Raw genomic sequence first — 21,830 nt, 5'->3', positions numbered from 1 at the left:
ACCGATTCTAAAACAGGTTATTTATGGTTGGAAATGCTTTTAGTGCAGTGATCAAATGAGATTATGCGTTCGATTCGCCTAAAACGAAATTATTTACATCTGGGAAATATAAACTAGCCAAATATATGGGCTGTGTGACCACATTTTTACAAATACGTGACCACTATTTTTTCATAAATTAGAACTTGTCCGTCTTTAGGCGTGATAAACTCGCCGATTGTAAAACAGGTTATTTATGGTTGGAAATGCTTTTAGTGCAGTGATCAAATGGGATTATGCGTTCGATTCGCTTAAAACGAAATTATTTACATCTGGGAAATATAAACTAGCCAAATATATGGGCTGTATGACCACATTTTTACAAATACGTGACCACTATTTTTTCATAAATTAGAACTTGTCCGTCTTTAGGCATGATAAACTCGCAGATTGTAAAATAAGTTATTTATTGTTTGAATTGCTTTTAGTGTAGTGATCAAATTAGATTATGGGTTTGATTCGCCTAAAACAAGATTATTTATACCTGGTAAATATAAACTAGCCAAATATATGGTATGTGTGACCACATTTTTTAATATGCGTGACCACTATTTTTTCAGAAATTAGAACTTGCCCGTCTTTAGGTGTGATAAACTCGCAGATTGTAAAATAAGTTATTTATTGTTGGAATTGCTTTTAGTGTAGTGATCAAATTAGATTATGTGTTTGATTCGCATAAAACAAGATTATTTATACATGGAAAATATAAACTAGCCAAATATATGGTCTGTATAACCACATTTTTACATATGCGTGACCACTATTTTTTTTATAAATTAGAATGTCTCACTGACAATTGGCTTGAATTGATTTTTTTTTTTGCACATGTAAGTTACAGATAACCAAATAAACGAACAATATAACCATAATTTTAGAATGTCTTTCATTAGTTTTCTATTGTGAGGCATGCAAACTTAAAGACGACTAATTTTAAACACATGAAAGAAAAAAAAACATGGTTACGACTTTGTAAAATTGTGGTTACACACTTCAAATATTTGGTTATACATGATTTTCCTGTGAAAACAATATTATTTTAAGGCGAGTTATCACTGAAATATCAAAAGTGATAAAATGTAGTGAAAACAATATCATTTTAAGGCGATATATGTATTCGAGTTTAAACTATTTACTCATATCATTTACATGGTGGAATAAGTGCTTCAAACAATAAAACTAAATAAGTTAGCCATATCATATACATGGCCGAATTAGTACATCACATAATAAAATAAAATTCAAAAAATTGAACGTAGTTGCTTGAAGTTGATTCTTCTGATAAATGGGAAATGGATGCATGTGAATGCATAAACAATGAATTAAGGTATATGAATTAAGTTGATTCTTCATTTTCGATTTCATCATCAGTTGAACCTTCATCTTCCAAATTTGTGTCATTAGTTGGGTCCTCGTCTACTTCTTCAAAATCCATATCATTATCTAGTAAGTTGTCAATTACGTCATCTTCCCAGTATATGGTGTTTAATACACTTGAATTGCTTGTTGAGCCAATAAAGATATCACATAAAACATTGTATGAGAAAATAAAAGGCATGTATTATCAAGTTAATTCTAGCAGAACCACACAAAAGACAACACCAAACTAGAGTCAATAGAAACTAAAAACCACAAACTCCTAGCAAGTAAGTAAACTAAAAATATGTATAGATAATAAAGTTAACTGATTTCTAGATTTTGTTTATTGCTTGTCATATTTAACTAGCCTGGCCCTGACTTCACTTGTTTGACCACTAAATATTTCGATAGATAGATCCATTTATGCAGAGTAATTCAATCAGTTATGTTTTTTTTTTATTTCAAACCCATTTGGAACCCCAGGACTATTTGTTTAAGATGACCAAGCCTCTTAGCACTCAGACATACCAACCATATGTTGGTAAGATCTGAGGTTATTCCTTATTTTTTTTCATATGAAAATACATTCTAATGAGCAAATAAATAAAGTGGGTAACTAAATTTTCATTTAAAGCATTAAAAGCAGCAATGTGTTCCTTTTACCTATAGAAGGCTGACACGGTTAAGCGCTCACATAGTTTGATGCTTTGCCTGGTTGGAATCACACCCATATTGTAACTGTCATAAAAATAAAAGAATGAATGAAACAGATACATGCAAGTAGCTCACAACAGGGCCAATAAATTAACTAGATCCCAACCCCTCGAGAAGAGAGAGTTGGTGCTGCAAAACACGCAACAAATACAAACCTCGGCGCTAAGGCAAAACAGGGCTAAATGTACAAGCTAGCCTTTACTAATCATCAATAACAACTTCCATTGTACAAGCTGTTAATATCAATCTATTAAATTACCAAAACCAGTTCGGGCTAAATGTTGAAAGTTTCCACAACCATTGCTAATTATTCCAATGGCAGTCCTTCACCTATAAGTAAACCTTTTATTTTAACTCACAAAACAATTGTTCATCCATCACTCTTACTCTCAACCAACTTAAGATCATTCGATAACCTTTGGTGAAACAACTCAAAACAATTTCAAGACCTAAACTATTAGAAATTATTGTATTTCTCTCAATATCTCTTATTAGTTTTTATGTCCATGTGATCACTGGTTACTATATTCTAATTATTCCACCGTAGAAATTTAACTATCAATCTATTCAATGATCAATTTAATTTAAGGCAATCCTCCACCAAATAAACCTCAAGAAATAATTGATTATAAAAATTATAATGCTAATGTCCTTCACAAATAAGTAGCAAGACATATAACAATTAGAAAAGTAGTACCTTGATTATGAGCATCTCATTCAATGATTCCTTCCAAAATGCCAGGTCTTTCATGATAAGGTTATGTTTGAACAATCCACCTGCAACTCTTATATGTGAATACTAAAAGATATCTACCTAATTTAAAATTCTCTCCTAATATCTCCTATGGTTTCAAAAAAATTCTAGTCTATTAACCTGTAACATACAAACAAAACAGTTCCAAATAGATTGTTCAAGTTAGTATATACTCTACCATGAACAACTTATTGGGGCTCAGAACCTTTCACAGTTTTTTTTTTTGACATTTTGAAAGATGTTGACACTCCTAAAAGGTCCAATAGGTCATGGTTGTGATATTGTTCACGTTCATAATCGTAATTGTCATAATCACAATTACCATTCTATCAAAAGTACCTCGGCTCAAACTTTGGAGTTGTGACATAAACATTAACATCTCCAACACACCTATATCTTCAAATTACATCACAGTAAAAACTAATACAATGAAAGGGAAAGATACAAGAAACTTACATGAATCGAAATGAAGCAACTAACTTTGTCAAAAAGCAAATTTTCAATTAACCCACTAACCAAACGCTTATTTTCAACAAATTCAGTCATCAAAAACCAAAATTTCAACAAACCCATTTCATTAAAAACCAAAATTTCAATAAAGAGCAGCCAGTTAACAAATAGAAAATAGAAAATTTCCTATATTGGGGAATAAAGCTGAGAAAGAGAGGAAATGTCGAACCTGAGATGTCAAACCGTGAAACAAAGCTGAGAAAGAGAGGAAACCGTGAAATGGCAGAGAAGGGAACGGTGATGTCAGAGATGAGAAGGAGTTAGCGATGGAGACAACAGAGGCTTCAATGGAGTAGATCGAGAGAGTGAGATGGAAGTTGGGATGAAGAGTCAATGAGGGAGAAAGAGAGAGAGGAGATCCAGTGGGAGGGAGTGATGATACATAAACAGGATGAGAAAGAGAAAGTTGTGTGAAATTTCAAAAATACCCATGCCACATAAGGGGTGTATGGAAGAGTGGTATGGAGAAGGGTGTTCACCAATCTTTTTAAGAGAGGCGTGCCACCCAAATCAGTAGTAGTACTACACCCACCTATATATCACATGTTAATTTTGCTCTTTTTACTATTTTTTGTAATTTGGAAGCTAAATGAAACAAATTGTTGTGAGTAAAATAGTTTTACATTATACACAAATAAATATGTTTTTTTTTCATCTTTCAAACAATGGAAATTGTTCTTCTCCATCTCAAAATAGTTCATTTCCTTAATTATGTCCAACGTGAGGCTTTTTTCAACTTGAATTAACTTACACAGACACTTTTAAGATCGATGAATGTAGAAAAACAAAAGGGAAAAGAACAATTTTCTAAAATAATAAGTGTCGTCGTATCTTATTTGATTAGATGATATTTATTTATCCAATGATAGCAACTAATTATTTTTAGGGGGAGAAACTAACTTGTGCATTGATGCAATATTTATTTCACTTGTGCTCTATATAATTTATTGAAAAAATTAATAATGATTATGATGACCAAATTAACGGGCTTAATGAATGAATCTGTTGAGATAACTATAATTAGTAAAGGTAATTAGAGTTGGTTAAATGTTTTTTTTGAACAAGGTAGAGTTGGTTAAATGTTAGTAAAAAATATAGTTAGTTATACATGTGGTTAAGTGTAATTGAGGTCTATAAAAGATCACCCATATGCTCATTACTCTTCATCCTTTTCAATACAATTAAATATGATTCTAAGGAATTTCCCTATATTTCTACATCTCTCTAATCCTATTATTTCTGACATAATCTTCTCATTTGGGCTGATAATCTCATTAAGTCACCAATCATTAACCAAGGATCCCTAGTGCCTTCTACCAGGTCATGCATCTTATTCCAATTATCACCTCTTTATCAAAATACAATTTCAAGTTATCATACTCATTAAAAAATAATCTAAGCTGCTAGTTTTTAACAACTATTTTTTTTATAACACCTAGCTTTTTAATGATTATTTTTTATAATGGTTAACATTTTAATGCTTATTTGCAGTACATTAGACTAATGATAGTAAAATAAAACATCAATAGTATCATTCACATAAAGATTTAAATTTCATAACTATTTCAATAAAGACAAACTCAATAATTTGTAGGCCTCAAATACTAAGATCTTTCTCAACATATGTTCTCAACATTTTATTTTTATTTTTATTTTCTTGATAGCTTGTATTATTCTTTATTCATATTATCGACAATCATGTTATTTCTGAAGTATTAGATGATTTTTATCCATGAAAAATATAGTAAAGCTGAAGGAAAAAGTGAATTTCCCCCCATATGTTTCCTACATAGAGAATTTATCACAAAATGAGAGTCCAACCTCTTTTGCTAAATCAAAACTTGATTTATAAAATCGAGAGATTGGTTTATGTAAATGTAACATAAGTTACACTTACACAACTGTTATATCGCACCGTCAAGCAAACGCTCCACGGTAGAAAGTTTTCAAAATCAAGTTTCCTAATCTTTTGTTATGATGTGTTCTACATGTACTCTTATTTTTAGTCAAAATATTAGGAATAATATAATGTATCAAAAAGAAGTTTTGATAAAATTTATCACCTTCAGTCATGGTGATCATCACATAGCAAAGAACTTTTCAAATGAACATAGAAAATAGTACTTAATTCAGAAATATTACAAACAATTTAGAGGCATGTTCAAATTTAGAATACTACAAACAATATTTGACCTTTGACATGCATGGTCACATATAAAACCACCAATATCCTAAATTGCTACTTGTTAGACAGAAATATAACATAGTTGCCAATAGTTTTTGACAGTGGCATGCTGTCAGATGAACACTAATTCATGCGATCTTCTTCGACTTGACCAGCTACAAAAAATTTAAAATCCATTAAATTCATATAAGAGGCAAGCTAATAGATTGTTCTCAATATTTCATTCAAAACGTTATCTAAATGAGAATATATCAACTGAAACAGAAAACCAATTAAAGCAACTTTGGCTTCAAGTTTATTACAATTCTCATTTATTAGGAAATCAAATAATTTAACAAAAAGACGCTTTTTGGTTTCAAAGAAGATTTGGCTGCAAAGCTTGACTTTATAGGAAATCAAAGAAAAGAAAACAATTGTAACTTATAGGGAGCTGAGAAAAGTCTAGTGGTCTAACCTCCGAGATAGACGGCCTGGTTTGCTTGAGCATCAGCTTCAGTGTTAAGTTCCTTAAACAATTACAAAGGAAAACATGTTATTTGTTTACAATGAGATAAATATATAAGGAGTTGTATTCTAAAATGGAAGAGATAAAAACAAGTCAGAACTGAATGTCATTCGAGTTAGTGATCATGAACAATAAAGCGTTAAATCGCTAAATAAATACCCTGCGAATGTATTGGATGGTGCATGAGTGAAAGTAACCCTTCAGCTCCAAAGCCTCGTTACATAAGCTCCATAAATTTGCATTGTAGATGTTACATGCACCCGTAAACTGTTGCAAATCCAATAACATATGTAAGTATATTGTTTAGAAAAGAAAAATGAATAAGTTCCACAACTCTATAAACCTCAGCAGCATATAATAGAACAAACCTGGTTGACAACCAGCTGAGAGTCCCCTTTGATAGCGATGTGATGATATCCTTTTTGGATGGCTTGTTTCATTCCTAAAATCAAAGCGCGATACTCAGCTACATTATTTGTTTGGTAGCCTAATCCTTCACGGAATCGATAGAGCTACAAAGAAACATAAGAATTAGCTACATTTTACAAATAACATATAATATAAAGCTCAGATCAGATGAATTGTTGAGTAAAGTTGGTACCACATTCCCATTTTCCGATCGCAGTATAGCTCCTGCTCCAGCTGGTCCGGGATTTCCACGGGATGCGCCATCAAACTCAACGATACAAGAACGCTGCAAATAAGATTTTGTTACTGCATTATCTCATAGATAGAATAGATTATGTTATAAAACTTTAGAGTTAATATAAACTTTATATTGCGAAAACTATACAGTAGATTTCCAAAAAGTTAACATCTAAGTATCTATAAGCAAATAAAATTTATACAATTGACTAACATTTTTAAACTTTATAATATGATTTCTGGAACTTTTGTATATCTGCCAAAAGCTTAGTAACTATGCAGTGAATCTTATGTCACGGTACTGTTATTCATGAGCCTCATACAGGGAGATAGCTCCAAAATCAAGTCACCTGTTTTTGGTGTTGAGTTTCTTTCAAATAAATCCATACTATAGGTTAAGATCTTTTTAAAAATAAAACTTTCAAAACATTTTTTTTTTTAGAGTGACGTTATTTGAACATCTAAAATTTGATAGTTTATTTCAACACAGTATAAAAATGTATTATTTATAACCATTGATTTGACTTAAAAGATCGAAAAAATTATTAAAAATTGAAATCATATCTACAATTTATAACATATACGGTGTCGACCTAAAAATGGTGTGAAAATAGTCATACAAAGGGAAGTTTGAAAATTAGAAATTTTTATTTCAACAAACTTGTGATTTGTAACTAATCTATCTTTGATTTATTCAGGAACAATAGATATTACTCATTTTATACTGTAAAGAGAATTGTTCAACTTAGAGGGGTCGAATCCATGCAAAGCAAAGGTTAATAATAATAACAAAAAGTTACACTACTAGTTTTGTGTCATTCCGAGCAAGAAATTTTTATGTTATGCTATCTAAGATTTTTCTAATACCGTAATAGTTAATATAATTAATATTCCATCTGATTTGAAATACCGTATAAATAACTTCATTATATCCAACATAATGCTGCATCTGGACAAGAAAGAAAAAGAGATCAGATAATTCAATCAAACGGTAAATAATGAATAAAATACACAATCAAACTTCAAGAATGTAACACCTTGTATATATAGAATTAACATCACTACTACCCGTGATTTTAGCTCACTTGGTAAGAGATATTGTATAATATATGCAGGGATCGGGGTTCGAACCCAGACACCCCATCTGTCAAATTTTCTAACCGTTAGGCTACTTGACACAAAAAAAAAAAATTAACATCACTAAAATCACTAGTTTTATGCATTTTTATACCAAAAATCCCAATAATGCCTCCAAAGAAATAAATTAGAGGTCTATATGTGTTCAAAGTTCAAACAAGTGACCTTGAATTCCATGCATTTTCAAAGAAATGAAGAATATAGCATAAGAACTTACGAAGAAGATGAATCACTCACCTTGTTCAAAAAAAAAAATCACTCACCTTGTTACTTAAATTTTTTTCTCTAATGTATTTTTGTAGAGCCACACTATACTATATACTATAGTGTGTGTGTATATATATCACAAAAAGTAACCGGATTTTAAATGTTCATAAACTAGAATAAATTATTTGCTTCAGTTACGGATATATTCCAGTAAAAATGAATTTAATATGGAGTAGTAGCTAGCTACACCTCAGCATAACAAACTCTGTCAAAAAATAACTATGATGTGGTCAAATTATATTGAGTACTATGGACAGTAATAAAAACTAACTAAGGTAAATGTAATAATGAGCATGGAAGAAATAATGGCTATCCTATGTCACCAATGTACTATTTATTTTGAAACTTGGTGGTTTTTTTTTAAGGATTTTGAAACTTGGTGTTGTTGTGTCCTATATGACAAACTAATCAATGTAATCCTTGGGATTTATTCCCCAATTCTTATATAATATATTTTGCCATTCAAAAAAAAAATCAATGTTTTCTTTTTCCCATTCCCCATTTTGAGTGAAAAAGTCATATTTTGTATTTAAATAGCAGTTTGCTTTATATACAGTTCTTGTATATAAAATTTAATTAAGCATTGGTGCCTCTATTTAGTTAATTTTAAATAATAATGGGGAGTACAGCTATTGGCACGGTTTATATATTTGCTTAATATATACTTTAATCTATATTGGGGTGAGTCATGACATGAGTGTATGAGAAAAGTAACTTTTTTAAGATAATACTTATGACCATATTCATAGAAAGCTTAGATTTCAATGCTTTACTAACTAATGCATGCCAGGAAGCTTTTATCCCATTTATACAAATATATTATGGAATTATTATATTTAGGCATGGTGCTTGTGCTTTTCTTGTATATATAGCATGACCATTTCAATTTTTGTGGGTCTTAAAGCTATGATAATTTTTCAGTTACATTTTAAAGAAGAAATATAACGTTATAGATTTATACTTTTACATAATTAGCCCTAATTTGGTTATGTCATAAACCCTTCAATTTTTAGCTTAAATGGACGATATAGTTAATCTAGAATTAGATATGACTTTCTAGCTAATGATTGTTAAATCAGAATGGAATTACTTGGACACTCCCAACCAAGTCAACATTAGTTAAAGGGAAATGTTAACTTGTGCCCTTAAGACACAAGATAAGGAACCCAACATAGTAACTTTTTGTTGGAATATGTACATTCAATTTAATTTTTGAATTTATAATAAATAAAATTTACAAAATTTGAAGGAATATTTCTACTTTTAGGTTCCTTATCTTGTGTCCTAAAGGCACAAATTAACATGACCTTTAGTTAAATCACTTGATTGTTATCTTTTTTATTCACAAGGGCTTAACCCCTTACCCCCGATTGAAGAAAGCCCAAATTATTCAAGTAAACATAACGTTTATCATTGATGTTCAATACAAGTTGAAACAAGTTCAACTGAACAACGACTAACATATAATATTAATGTTCCACCTATTCAATGAACGACTATATTAACTTGTCTACCAACAAAAATAATCGTTACAAATGGATAAAGTAAACTATAAATCAATTTATTACTAGCTTCCCTTATACCTGATTATTATTTAATTTGTGAAAATTATAATCACACATGCATTGACTATTGTTGTACATTTGCTTGGCATTGATAGTTTCTATAACTAACTTTTATTTTAGCATATCTAATTTTCACAAGTTTGAACATAACTTCAAATAATATGAACTAAATCATATTGCTATGTGATCAAGCAGGTGTCTTGCTATGTGATCAAGCAAGTGAAGAAATCCCATTTCGTTAGTTCTGATAAGGTATATCCGAATATTCCTTTCAATATTTTCAAAGCTGCATGGGGTAAAGAAAAGTGAAGACAAATAAGATGACATTCATTATAATTACGCGCAAAAATATGGTTGATCAAATTCAATTCGAAAAGTAATTCATATAGTCGAACTAACCATTTTTTTTTGCGGCAGATTAAATTAACCAAAAATTTTGTCGTTAAATGAATTAATCATATACTCAATTAAATTTACCATGGTATAAAACCTGATTTAATCAAGTGTCATTCGGGTGTAAAAAAAATGTCGGTGTTCATGTATCATTATAGTTTTAATAACCTTTTGGTTTTGGTCTTCACACATTCCTAATATTGTGCATAATGGGCTATATTATATGATAATCTAATATGTTGCTATGGCTAATATAATACTTGTTAATTTATATTATTAGGTTCTTAGTGGAATCCATATTCACATTCGCCAACAATGACAGGAAAAAGGCAATGAAGTTTTTAAGACCCCAACAACATAAAGATTCTCATATGGTCACTTTTCTTGTCGGTAAATATAATGCTTCTCTCTTTGTCTCTCCTTAATCAAGGGCACTTTTGATTCCGTAACATTAGTATATATGGGCTCTGTTTGGTAAACCCAAAAAAAGAGCTTTTAGCTCTTAGTTTTTAGCTTATAAGCTCATTTGACAAAAAAAGCTCTGTTTGGTAACACAAAAGCTCTGTTTGGTACAACGAGCTTATAGCTTATTTAAGGAGCTTATAAGCTATTTTTCAGAAGCTACTTCAAGTAGCTTTTGAGCTTATAGCTTTTAGCTTCTCATTTTTTCTTCCATATTTACCCTTATTATTCAAAGCAAAAGCTATCAGCTAATTTTACCAAACACTTCAGCTAGCTTATCAGCTAAAAGCTATCAGCTAGCTTATCAGCTATCAACTAATTTTACCAAAGAGAGCCATAGTATTTTATTTTATACATAACGACAACACCCTCAGTTCAACTTGCAATGCAATATATGAGGTGCACACTACATGTACCAACACTATATAAGTCTATAATATATAGGCCAGGTAAAATTTTGCTGCACTACTAGGCAACCATGAAGCAGATGGACGATCTACTTATATATATTATATATATTATATATTTTATATACATACATACATATATATATATATATATATATATATATATATATATATATATTATATTATATGAAAACAAGTATCTACCATTTTTACTTAACTACCCATACCTAATTTTCTTCCAAAAATTTTCCTTTACAATTTCAGGGTTATTTTTGTTAAATCTACTATCAAAATCCACTTTATTAAAACCCACTTTCTTACCTTTCTTTATTTAATAATAAACTTTTCTCTCTCATCATAATTTCTCACATTTCTTTATTTAATAATATTTTTTTCTCTCTCATCTTTATTTATTTAATAACAAACTTTTCTCTCGCCTTTATTTTTTAATAATAAACTTTTCTCTCAATCTCACTCTCCTCTCTTATCTTTTTCTTACCAACTTTCTTCATTTTTTCATTTTCTCTCTTAATTTACAACTCCATTTTCTCTACTAATTTTCAATTCGGTTTTACTAACAAGTTTTTTTTAGAGGAAACTAACAAATGTTGTTGTTATAGCAGAATATAATTTTCTATTTTACGATAACACTATTATATAATACGTTAATTATGTTTTTTCACGGGACACATATTAATATTATTCACACTCAAACATATTAGTAAATGATTATTTTTATTTATTAGCTTTTTTCATATCATCAATACTAAAACAAGAAAAATATTATAATATACTATGATTAATCATACTTCAATTTTTTTTGTTGTTTTTTTTTTAAATGTATCACTAAAAAACTTGTTGGAGTGTACAATTGTAACAGGAGACCCATTTTAGTAACTACAACGAGTAATCAGTTTTAATTAGTATTTTTTTAATATCTCAAATTAAACTCCGCGATTGTCTAAGTTTTATTAATATATTAATAAAATATATGTGGGTGTATGGACCATATATTAATATATTCTTATTTCTGAAATTTAATGGGAACTATATATTGATAAAATACAAATGAGTATATATTAACAAAAATATATCTCACTATATTTTTTTTACGGGAATATGTTAGTATATATTTATTTAATACAAATGAGTATATATTAACAAAAATATACCTCACTATATGTTATTTTACGGGAATATGTTAGTATATATTTATTTATGAAATGTATTTTTATTTATTAGCTTTTTTAATATCGTCAATACTAAAACAAGTACAATATTATAATATACTATGATTAATCATACTTCAGTTTTTTCCGTTGTTTTTTTTTTTGAAAATGTATCAATAAAAAAATCATTGGAGTGTACAATTGTAAGACGGGACCCATTTTAGTAACTACAATGAGTGATCAGTTTTAATGTGTATTTTTTTAATATCTCTAATTAAACACCGCTATTGTCTAAGTTTTATTAATATATTAATAAAATATATGTGGGTGTATGGACCATATATTAATAAAAATATATATGTGAGTATATGTTTGTTTTACGGGAATATATTAGTATATAATTATTTCCAAAATCTAATGGAAACTATATATTGATAAATATATATGAGCGTATGGACTATATATTAATAAAAATATATCTCACTAATTTATACGAGAATATGTTTTTTATTTTTTTTTGTGGTGGCTGGGGTTCGAACCCCAGACCTTGCATATTTTATGCATTGTCCATACCAACTGAGTTAAGCTCACGAGGACTTATACGAGAATATGTTAGTATATGTTTATTTGTGAAATGTATTTTTTTTTAATATCATCAATACTAAAACAAACAAAAAATTATAATATACTATGATTAATCATACTTCAATTTTTTCCGTTGTTTTAAATGTATCAATAAAAAACCTGTTGGAGTGTACAATTGTAACACGGGACCCATTTTAGTAACTATAACGAGTGATCAATTTTAATTAGTATTTTTAATCTTTCAAAAAAATATAGTATTTTTTTAATATCACTATTTAAACACCGCGACTCCCTAAATTTTATTAATATATTAATAAAGTATATGTGGGTGTATGAACTATATATTAATAAAAATATATATGATTATATGTTTGTTTTACAAGAATATATTAGTATATTCTTATTTATGAAATCTATTGAAAACTATATATATTGATAAAATATATATGAGTGTATGGACTATATATTAACAAAAATATATCTCACTATATTTTTTTACGGGAATATGTTAGCATATGCTTACTTATGAAATATATTTTACGATAACAATATTATATAATACATTACTTATGATTTTTCACGGGAAGCTTATTAATATTTTTCACACTAAAACATATTAGTAAATAAAAACTACGATTATTTTTTTTATTAGTTTTTTTAATATCGTCACTACTAAAATTTAATATATATTTGTCCATATTAAAATTTAATTATTTTACAATTTTTCATTACTACCTATCAATATATACATCATTATGCTTTAAATACTTTACATATTTTTACCATGGACAAAAAAAAATTACTATGTCAAGCGCAGCCGAGACGCAACACGCGGCAGAGCCGCGGCCATATAGCGCGGCGAAGCCGCGCTACCCGTGCTGTAGCACGGGTATCTCGACTAGTAGTAATTTAAGAACAAAAAATGATTGAAGGTAACTACGCTTGTGTTAGTATCGTGTCGAACATCAGACAGATCTTCAATTTAAAGTATCGGTAACAAATAGTTTTGAGCAAATATGCCGTGCTTCCAAACGAGCATTTAGACGAGTCAAAATCAATAACACATTCTTCGAGTTATATAAGTCACACATCATTACCTGTTAAAGCCTACATTATTTTCTTCCAAAAAAATTATTCATTATCTCGTGCATATTACACCGACAATAGCGTTGAAATATTTGTAAGTACACCCCGCTGTCGGGCGTCAGCTCTGCCGCGAATTTTGGCCAAACGCAATGGCAACCATTGATATAACATATATTCCCATCATTCATAATATTGCTAACGTGATCGGATTAGGATCCTCTCCATTGAAAATTCTCTCAAGTTTTCTCAAGTGAAATCTCAACCATTAAACATGAGAGAGAAAGTGAGAATTAAATTATAATAAAAACTAGTTGTTGTATTTTAATGATGGAGATTGAAAATGGAGAAAACTTGAGAAAATTTTCAATGGAGAGGATCCAAGTCCAACGTGATACCATTATCATTGTTTAATGTTTCTTAATTTAGTGTTGAAATTAATATGAAAAATCTAGTAAAATTGAGGAGGGGGTAAAATTGATATATAATATACATTAATACATATATATGATAAACAAAGTTTAGAGAAGGTGGATGGAATTGATCAACGGTCCTGTTGTGTTGCTGCATTGTGTGAGAAAGTAAGGTATATAGAGAACATGGAAATCAACTTGTAATGTAAATGGTTATAATCTAATCTAATCATGTGTGTCATCTCATACATGAATCACATAGCTATTGGTTAGTAGTCAATGGAGTATAGAACATAGGAGATATTTTTCTACATCATTGCATAAGATACATTTTACCAGCTAACCAAATTATACTGGAGTACAACTATATGCTGAATAACAGATCCATGACAGTGGAGAGGAGGATTGAAGTTTGGTGACTGCAAAATATGGGATGGAATTATTTAGACTGCTGGTCTTTGTTTATGTTTATTCAAAAATATTTTTGTTGGTATGGTTTATGTTCTAGCAAAACTATGAAAATCACAAAGGGTGGCACTAGGTAGGTACAAATCATTGACTTAGAAATGTTGGTAGAAAATAGGCTTAGATGGTTTTGGCATGTAGAGAGAAGACCCGTAGATGCTGTGGTAAGAAGAGTAGATCAAATGGAGGAGACTCAAGTTAAAAGAGGTAGAGGAAGTCATAGAAAAACTATTTGAGAAACCATTAGAAAAAATTTAGAGGTCAATGAATTGGATCTAAATTTGGTTTATGGTAGAACATTATAGCGTCATTTGATCCATGTAGCCGACACCACTTAGTGGGATAAGGCTTGGTTGTTGTTGTTGGTTAGGCAGCATAAAATACCATTATTATTTGATTTGATATATATTAATTAAAGAACTAGGTATAAATCTAGGTTAAGGCAAGTTTCTGATGAGGAAAATGCCAAATTGTGCAGCTGAACTACTGAAACACTCTTCATGCAGTCTGAACAACTGTGTATTTGTTTAAAGTGAAAGATGCCTACATTTATGACTTGCACGTTGGGGAGCTAGAAAAAAAAGTTAGGGTGAGTCACTAAAATTAAAGATAATATATAAACACAAATTAAAGTTGTAATAAGCATTAAATACGAAGTTGAAATGACGGAGTTTGACTAAAAAGTTAGGATGAATACTTATAATTCCATATTTAACAACTATTATAAATTATGAAACTTTTTTTTACATTACAACTGTTACTGAGAGAATTTTCAGTAGACAGAACAATATACGAGAGATTTGAAACCCATGCAAATTCGAAGGTCTATAAGCCTCCGCTAATATGTCAAGGATAAGCATCACAAAAATCACGTATGTCACTTTTGAAAGCGCGGAAAGCTATAACCATTGAAAAATTGTTTAAAGTCTCGCAAAATAGACCTATAATTGAATTATTTAAATTTTTCAGGTGGGCCACTACACCACTTTGTAGGAATTTGAATCCACCGAAACCTAAAACCGACACAAAATTATATAAAATCTCGCAAAATAGACCTATAGTAGTTAATTTTTTAATTTTTCGGGGTGGGCCGTGGCCCAGCGCATGAAGGGCTACGCCACTTGTGCATTGATATGGAAAAATAATGAGAAGGCAAGGATAAAGGTTCTTGGGTGGCATAATAATTAAGGTAGGAAAAGCAGACAGGGTTCCATCCATATCACCAGTAGTACAAAGGTAAATTTGTTTTGCTTATGCGATTTTTAACCTTTAAATCAACAAGTCTCGTCATATCTCATTTAATCTAATAATAAGTATTATTAATTTAATGGTCGAAACTAATGATGCAATACTTATATTATTTGTGTATTATAGTTTATTTCATCGGGAAAAAAAAATAGTCAATAGGATTAGTGATGACCAAATTAGCAAGCTTAGTGAATGAATCTTGTATTTGATATTTGTAGGATGTTAAAATGACGGCAATTTATATAACATTAAGGGCTACAAATATTTTTAGTTCCTATAAGATTTTAAAAATTCAATTTTAGACCCTCTCATTTTTTTCCCAACTTTAATCCCTATACAATTAAAGGTTCTCAACCGAAAGTCTGATTTGATGCATATTGGACATTAATTGTGAATATCTCAACTGAAAATCTACAGAAGAAAAAAAAAATCAGGCTTTCAAGCAAAACTTCACCTTAGAAAGGTTCTACATATACACTCATTTTTTTGTTAAAACATTAGGAAGAATGCAATGTATCAAAAAGAAGTTTCATTTTGGGGTCATAAAATTTTCACATTCAGCCATGGTGATCATCACAAGGCAAATAGTTTTTCAGATTAACATAGAAAATAGTACTTAATTCAGAAATGTGCACATAAGATAGCATGCATGACAGCATTTTTTTAACTCCCTAAGCTGCTAATGGTGGCCATCTACACATGGAGGTATGTTCAAATTTAGAATATTACAAACAATATTTGACCTTTGACATGCATGGTCACATATAAAACCACCAATGTGCTAAATTGCTGCTTGTTAGACAGAAAAATAACATAGTTGCCAATAGTTTTTGACAGTGGCATGCTGTCAGATGAACATTAATTCATACGATCTTCTTCAACTCGACCATCTACAAAAAAATTAAGATATGTTAAATTCATATATGATGCAAGCTAATAGATTGTTCTCAATATTTCATTCAAAACATTATCCAAATGAGAATATATCAACTGAAATACAAAACCAATCAAAAAGCAAAAATGTTATTTGGTTTCAAAGTAGCTTTGGCTGCAAGTTATTGCAATACTCATTTTGCAATACTCATTTATTAGGAAATCAAATAATCAAATTAAAAGATGCTTTTGAATTTCAAAGTAGATATTAGAAATGGTGGTTGGGCCTAACACAACCCCACAAAACCGGCTTGTGAGGTGAGGATTGCCCCCACTTATAAACAAATTGTCAGGCCAACTCCTAACCGATGTGGGACTCTTAACACACCCCCTCACGCTCAGGATTGCACATCTGAAGCGTGAACATAAATGACGGGTGACCCGATAACGGAAATTGTCAGGCCAACTCCTAACCGATGTGGGACTCTTAACACACCCCCTCACGCTCAGGATTGCACATCTGAAGCGTGAACATAAATGACGGGTGACCCGATAACGGAAACCTGATAACAGGTGGCCCAAAGAATCGTGAAGAGGCTCTAATACCATATTAGAAATGGTGGTTGGGCCTAACACAACCCCACAAAACCGGCTTGTGAGGTGAGGATTGCCCCCACTTATAAACAAATTGTCAGGCCAACTCCTAACCGATGTGGGACTCTTAACAGTAGATTTGGTTGCAAGACATAGCTATTCTTATTTATTAGGAAATCAAAGAATCAAACAATTGAAACTTTTAGAGAGCTGAGAAAAGTCTAGAGGTCTAACCTCCGAGATAGACAGCCTGGTTTGCTTGAGCATCAGCTTCATTGTTAAGTTCCTTAAACAATTACAAAGGAAAACATGTTATTTGTTTACAATGAGATAAATATATAAGGAGTTTTTTTTTTTTTTTTAGGTTAAATATGTTTTTGGTCCCTATAAATATATCAACTTTTTGTTTTAGTCCCTCTAAAATTTTCCTTCAACTTTTAGTCCCTATAAAATTTTCAATCACTACTTTTGTCCCTATTTTAAAGTTAATTTTTGTATTTTTTAATGAAATTGTGCAGAAATGTGTAGAATATTATAAAAATCTTACTCAAAAAAAATTAGAATTTTTTAACAAAACATAAATTTAATATGAATATTTAACCATAAAAAATATAAAAATTCATATTAAATTCATGTTTTTTTAAAAAATTCTAAATTTTTTTGGGAGAGATTCTTATAATATTATGAATTTTCTGCAAAAATTCTATTCAAAAATATGAATTCTACATATGAGTTTACTTTAAAATAGGGACCAAAAGTAATGATTGAAAATTTTATAGGGACTAAAAGTTGAAGGAAAATTTTATAGGGACTAAAATGAAAAGTTGGTATATTTATAGGGACCAAAAACATATTTAACCCTTTTTTTTTGAGAGAATGTCATTCGTGTATAAGGAGATAAATATATAAGGAGTTGTATTCTAAAATGGAAGAGATTGTTCACAACATTTCTTTCAAAACGTTATCTAAATGAGAATATATCAACTGAAACAGAAAACCAATCAAAAAGCAAAGATGTTTTTTGGTTTTAAAGTAGCTTTGGCTGCAAGTTATTGCAATACTCATTTATTAGGAAATCAAATAATCAAACTACTTTTGAATTTCAAAGCAGATTTGGCTGCAAGACATAGCTATTCTTGTTTATTATGAAATCAAAGAATCAAACAATTGAAACTTATAGGGAGCTGAGAAAAGTCTAGAGGTCTAACCTCCGAGATAGACGGCCTGGTTTGCTTGAGCATCAGCTTCAGTGTTAAGTTCCTTAAATATTTACAAAGGAAAACATGTTATTTGTTTACAATGAGATAAATATATAAGGAGTTGTATTCTAAAATGGAAGAGATAAAAACAAGTCAGAACCGAATGTCATTCGTGTGAGTGAATGTCATTCGAGTGAGTGATCATGAACAATAAAGTGCTAAATCGCTAAATAAATACCCTGCGAATGTATTGGATGGTGCATGAGTGAAAGTCACCCTTCAGCTCCAAAGCCTCGTTACATAAGCTCCTTAAATTTGCATTGTAGATGTTACATGAACCCTTAAACTGTTGCAAATCCAATAACATGTTACTATATTGTTTAGAAAAGAAAAATGAATCAGCTCCATAATATATAAATCTCAGCAGAATATAATAGAACAAACCTGGTTGACAACTAGCTCAGAGTCCCCTTTGATAGCGATGTGATGATATCCCTTTCGGATGGCTTGTTTCATTCCTAAAATCAAAGCGCGATACTCAGCTACATTATTTGTTTGGTAGCCTAATCCTTCACGGAATCGATAGAGCTACAAAGAAACATAAGAATTAGCTACATTTTACAAATAACATATAATATAAAGCTCAGATGAATTGTTGAGTAAAGTTGGTACCACATTCCCATTTTCAGAACGCAGTATAGCTCCTGCACCAGCTGGTCCGGGATTTCCACGGGATGCGCCATCAAACTCAACGATACAAGAACGCTGCAAATAAGATTTTGTTACTGCATTATAGAATAGATTATGTTATAAAACTTTAGAGTTAATTAAATATGATTGTCAAAACTTTATAGTGGTTTCCAATTAGCCAGGGCTTATATTGTGAAAAGTATACAGTAGATTTCCAACAATGTAGAAAATCAAACAATTCACACAGAGACACACATGTATGTGCATATAAAAGTTAACATAGGTCAGAAACTAACATCTAAGTATCTATAAGCAAACAAAATTAATACAATTGTGTAACATTTTTTAATTTATTTTGAGGAACCATCTTTTAAAGTTTAAATTTTGATTTAGAGTTAAACTGATGCAATAAAAGGCGTATAAAGTGTATATAGAGTAATTTTTTTAAATTAAGATCTTTCAAAATTTCATACTATAAATTAAGATCTTTAAAAACACATTTCAACACATTCATTTTTTTAGTGATTATTTGAACATCTAAAATTTGATAGTATTTTGATAGTGTATAAAAATATATTACTTTTAACTTATGAAGCACGGACACGTGTCATGTTTGACACCGACACGTATAATTACACTAAATTATGTGATTTTCTCAAATTATTATCGGTGTCAATATCCGTATCTTGTCCGATGTATGCGTCTGTGTATTTGTGTTTCATAGCTTATAACTATAACTATTGATTTGACTTGTAGAAAGCGAAAAAAATAATTAAAAATCAATAACTACACTGTATGAATATGATTTTTAGAGTGATTATTTGTATCATTCTGAGCAAGGAATTTTCATGTTATGCTATCTAAGATTTTTCTAAATATACTGTAATAATTAATATTCCATCTGATTTGAAATAAAGTATAAATAATTTTTTTTTTATATTGTGTATCTGTTTGAATGAATCTGATATTTTTTTATTTTATTTTTTATATTTGATACTAGAGGGAATACTACATAGACAAGACAAATACAAACAAACTTACAGTATTATGACGAGGAACAACATCAACAGTTGGAACATAATGATACATCTGGACAAGAAAGAAAAAGAGATCACATAGATCAATCCAACAGTAAATAATGAATAAATACGCAATCAAACTGTAAGAATGCATGTAACACCTTAATACCTTATATATATAGAATTAACATTACTATAAAATCACTAGTTTTAAGCATTTTTATACCAAAATCCCAAAAATGCCTCTAAAAGAGTCCTAAAGTTTTACTGTGTGTGTTTGAACAAGTTATGCAAACCAAAACACCATCATGCATTGTGCTTTGCATTGAATAGAGATTTTAAATTGCAATAAATTTAAACTATACATTATAAGTAAAAAGAAAATCAAAATCAAAATCTACTATGTGTGTGTTCTAACAAGTGCAACATTTCCTTTTCATATTCAACAACAAGAAAAAAACAAACAAGTGCAACATCATTGCATGAAAAAATCAAAATAAATTAGTACTATATATGTGTTCAAAGTTGAAACAAGTGATCATTGCTTTAAGATAACAAAAATGCTAACTAAAAAAGTATCATCATGAATTCCATGCATTTTCAAATAAATGAAAAATATAGCATAAGAACTTATGAAGAAGATGAATCACTCACATTGTCACTCTAATTTTTTTCTCTAATGTATTTTTGTAGAGTCACACTATACTAGTGTGTGTGTGTAATATATATCACAAATTGAGACCGGATTTTAAATGTTCATAAACTAGAATAAATTATTTGCTTCAGTTACGGATATATTCCAGTAAAAATGAATTTAATATGGAGTAGTAGCTAGCTACATCTCAGCATAACAAACTCTGTCAAAAAATAACTATGGCGTGGTCAAATTATATTGAGTACTATGGACAGTAATAAAAACTAACTAAGGTAAATGTAATAATGAGCATGGCAGAAATAATGGCTATCCTATGTCAACAATGTACTATTCATTTTGAAACTTGGTGTTTTTTTTTGAAGGATTTTGAAACTTGGTGTTGGTGTGTCCTATATGAGAGACTAGTAACGTGGCTGATGCAAATTTTCATTCGGTTTATTTAATTTAGGTGTTTGTTTTTTACCAAGTTGATTTAGGTGTTTTGATATTGCAAATATTTCTTAGCCTTACTGTGTGTATACGAAACTTGCATTATACAATGCTATATGACGATTTTAAAGGGTGGTCTTATTCACTAACTGTGAATTGATATTAATGGTAAGGGATTTGAGTCTTTTAAATAAGTGGTTAAAATTTTGATTTCAACTCTTAACATAACTTAAAAATGTGTATAAACACTTTAGGTGGGTACATCCTTTCATAAATATTTTAGTAAAGGCATTCTCAGCAATATGTTGTTTGTTGGCCACAAATACTAAAATCTTCCTCAACATATGTTCTCACTGTGATGGAGTATGTTATGGCTTTGACCATGTATGTTTCACCATTTTAGATTTTTTTTTTTTTTTTAATTTCTTGACCTTTGTTTTTACAATTTTTGTTCTACAAGGTAGACAGA

At 29.9% G+C, this 21,830-nt stretch overlaps 1 protein-coding gene and 2 long non-coding RNA genes across 10 annotated transcripts; all 3 read right to left on the bottom strand.

Moving 5' to 3' along the window:
• Nucleotides 1–1,152: 1,152 nt before the first annotated feature.
• LOC146912173 (uncharacterized) lies at nucleotides 1,153–3,862 on the bottom strand. Of its 2 annotated transcripts, none has more exons than XR_015015916.1 (4): nucleotides 3,543–3,862; nucleotides 2,807–2,886; nucleotides 2,059–2,133; nucleotides 1,153–1,538 (listed from the first exon to the last, which is right to left on the bottom strand). It is a non-coding gene; the product is annotated as an uncharacterized LOC146912173 (long non-coding RNA). The 2 variants fall into 2 exon arrangements; XR_015015917.1 differs by having other exon boundaries at nucleotides 1,153–1,479.
• A 1,608-nt stretch (nucleotides 3,863–5,470) lies between these two features.
• On the bottom strand, nucleotides 5,471–21,030 carry LOC146912171 (uncharacterized). Of its 7 annotated transcripts, none has more exons than XM_085719627.1 (7): nucleotides 20,932–20,985; nucleotides 20,300–20,347; nucleotides 6,665–6,757; nucleotides 6,432–6,575; nucleotides 6,223–6,330; nucleotides 6,013–6,064; nucleotides 5,471–5,713 (listed from the first exon to the last, which is right to left on the bottom strand). In XM_085719627.1, exons 2-7 carry the CDS (start codon nucleotides 20,345–20,347, stop codon nucleotides 5,682–5,684), a joined length of 477 nt encoding a protein of 158 aa, XP_085575753.1. In that variant the 5' UTR covers nucleotides 20,932–20,985; the 3' UTR covers nucleotides 5,471–5,681. The 7 variants fall into 7 exon arrangements, with proteins under 7 accessions (XP_085575753.1, XP_085575755.1, XP_085575754.1 ...); XM_085719629.1 differs by lacking the exons at nucleotides 20,300–20,347; nucleotides 20,932–20,985 and adding exons at nucleotides 7,619–7,657; nucleotides 8,109–8,184; XM_085719628.1 differs by lacking the exons at nucleotides 20,300–20,347; nucleotides 20,932–20,985 and adding exons at nucleotides 7,619–7,657; nucleotides 8,083–8,163.
• On the bottom strand, nucleotides 16,491–17,662 carry LOC146912172 (uncharacterized). Its single transcript, XR_015015914.1, has 2 exons — nucleotides 17,604–17,662; nucleotides 16,491–16,792 (listed from the first exon to the last, which is right to left on the bottom strand). It is a non-coding gene; the product is annotated as an uncharacterized LOC146912172 (long non-coding RNA).
• Nucleotides 21,031–21,830: the final 800 nt, after the last annotated feature.

The sequence above is a fragment of the Medicago sativa genome, chromosome 6 (assembly GCF_051527215.1).
Source record: "Medicago sativa cultivar Bolivia chromosome 6, Bolivia_mono, whole genome shotgun sequence".
In the NCBI taxonomy this organism is placed as follows: domain Eukaryota; kingdom Viridiplantae; phylum Streptophyta; class Magnoliopsida; order Fabales; family Fabaceae; genus Medicago; species Medicago sativa.
The sequence above is the reverse complement of the archived record's forward strand: the minus strand, read 5'-3'. Positions and strand labels throughout refer to the sequence as shown.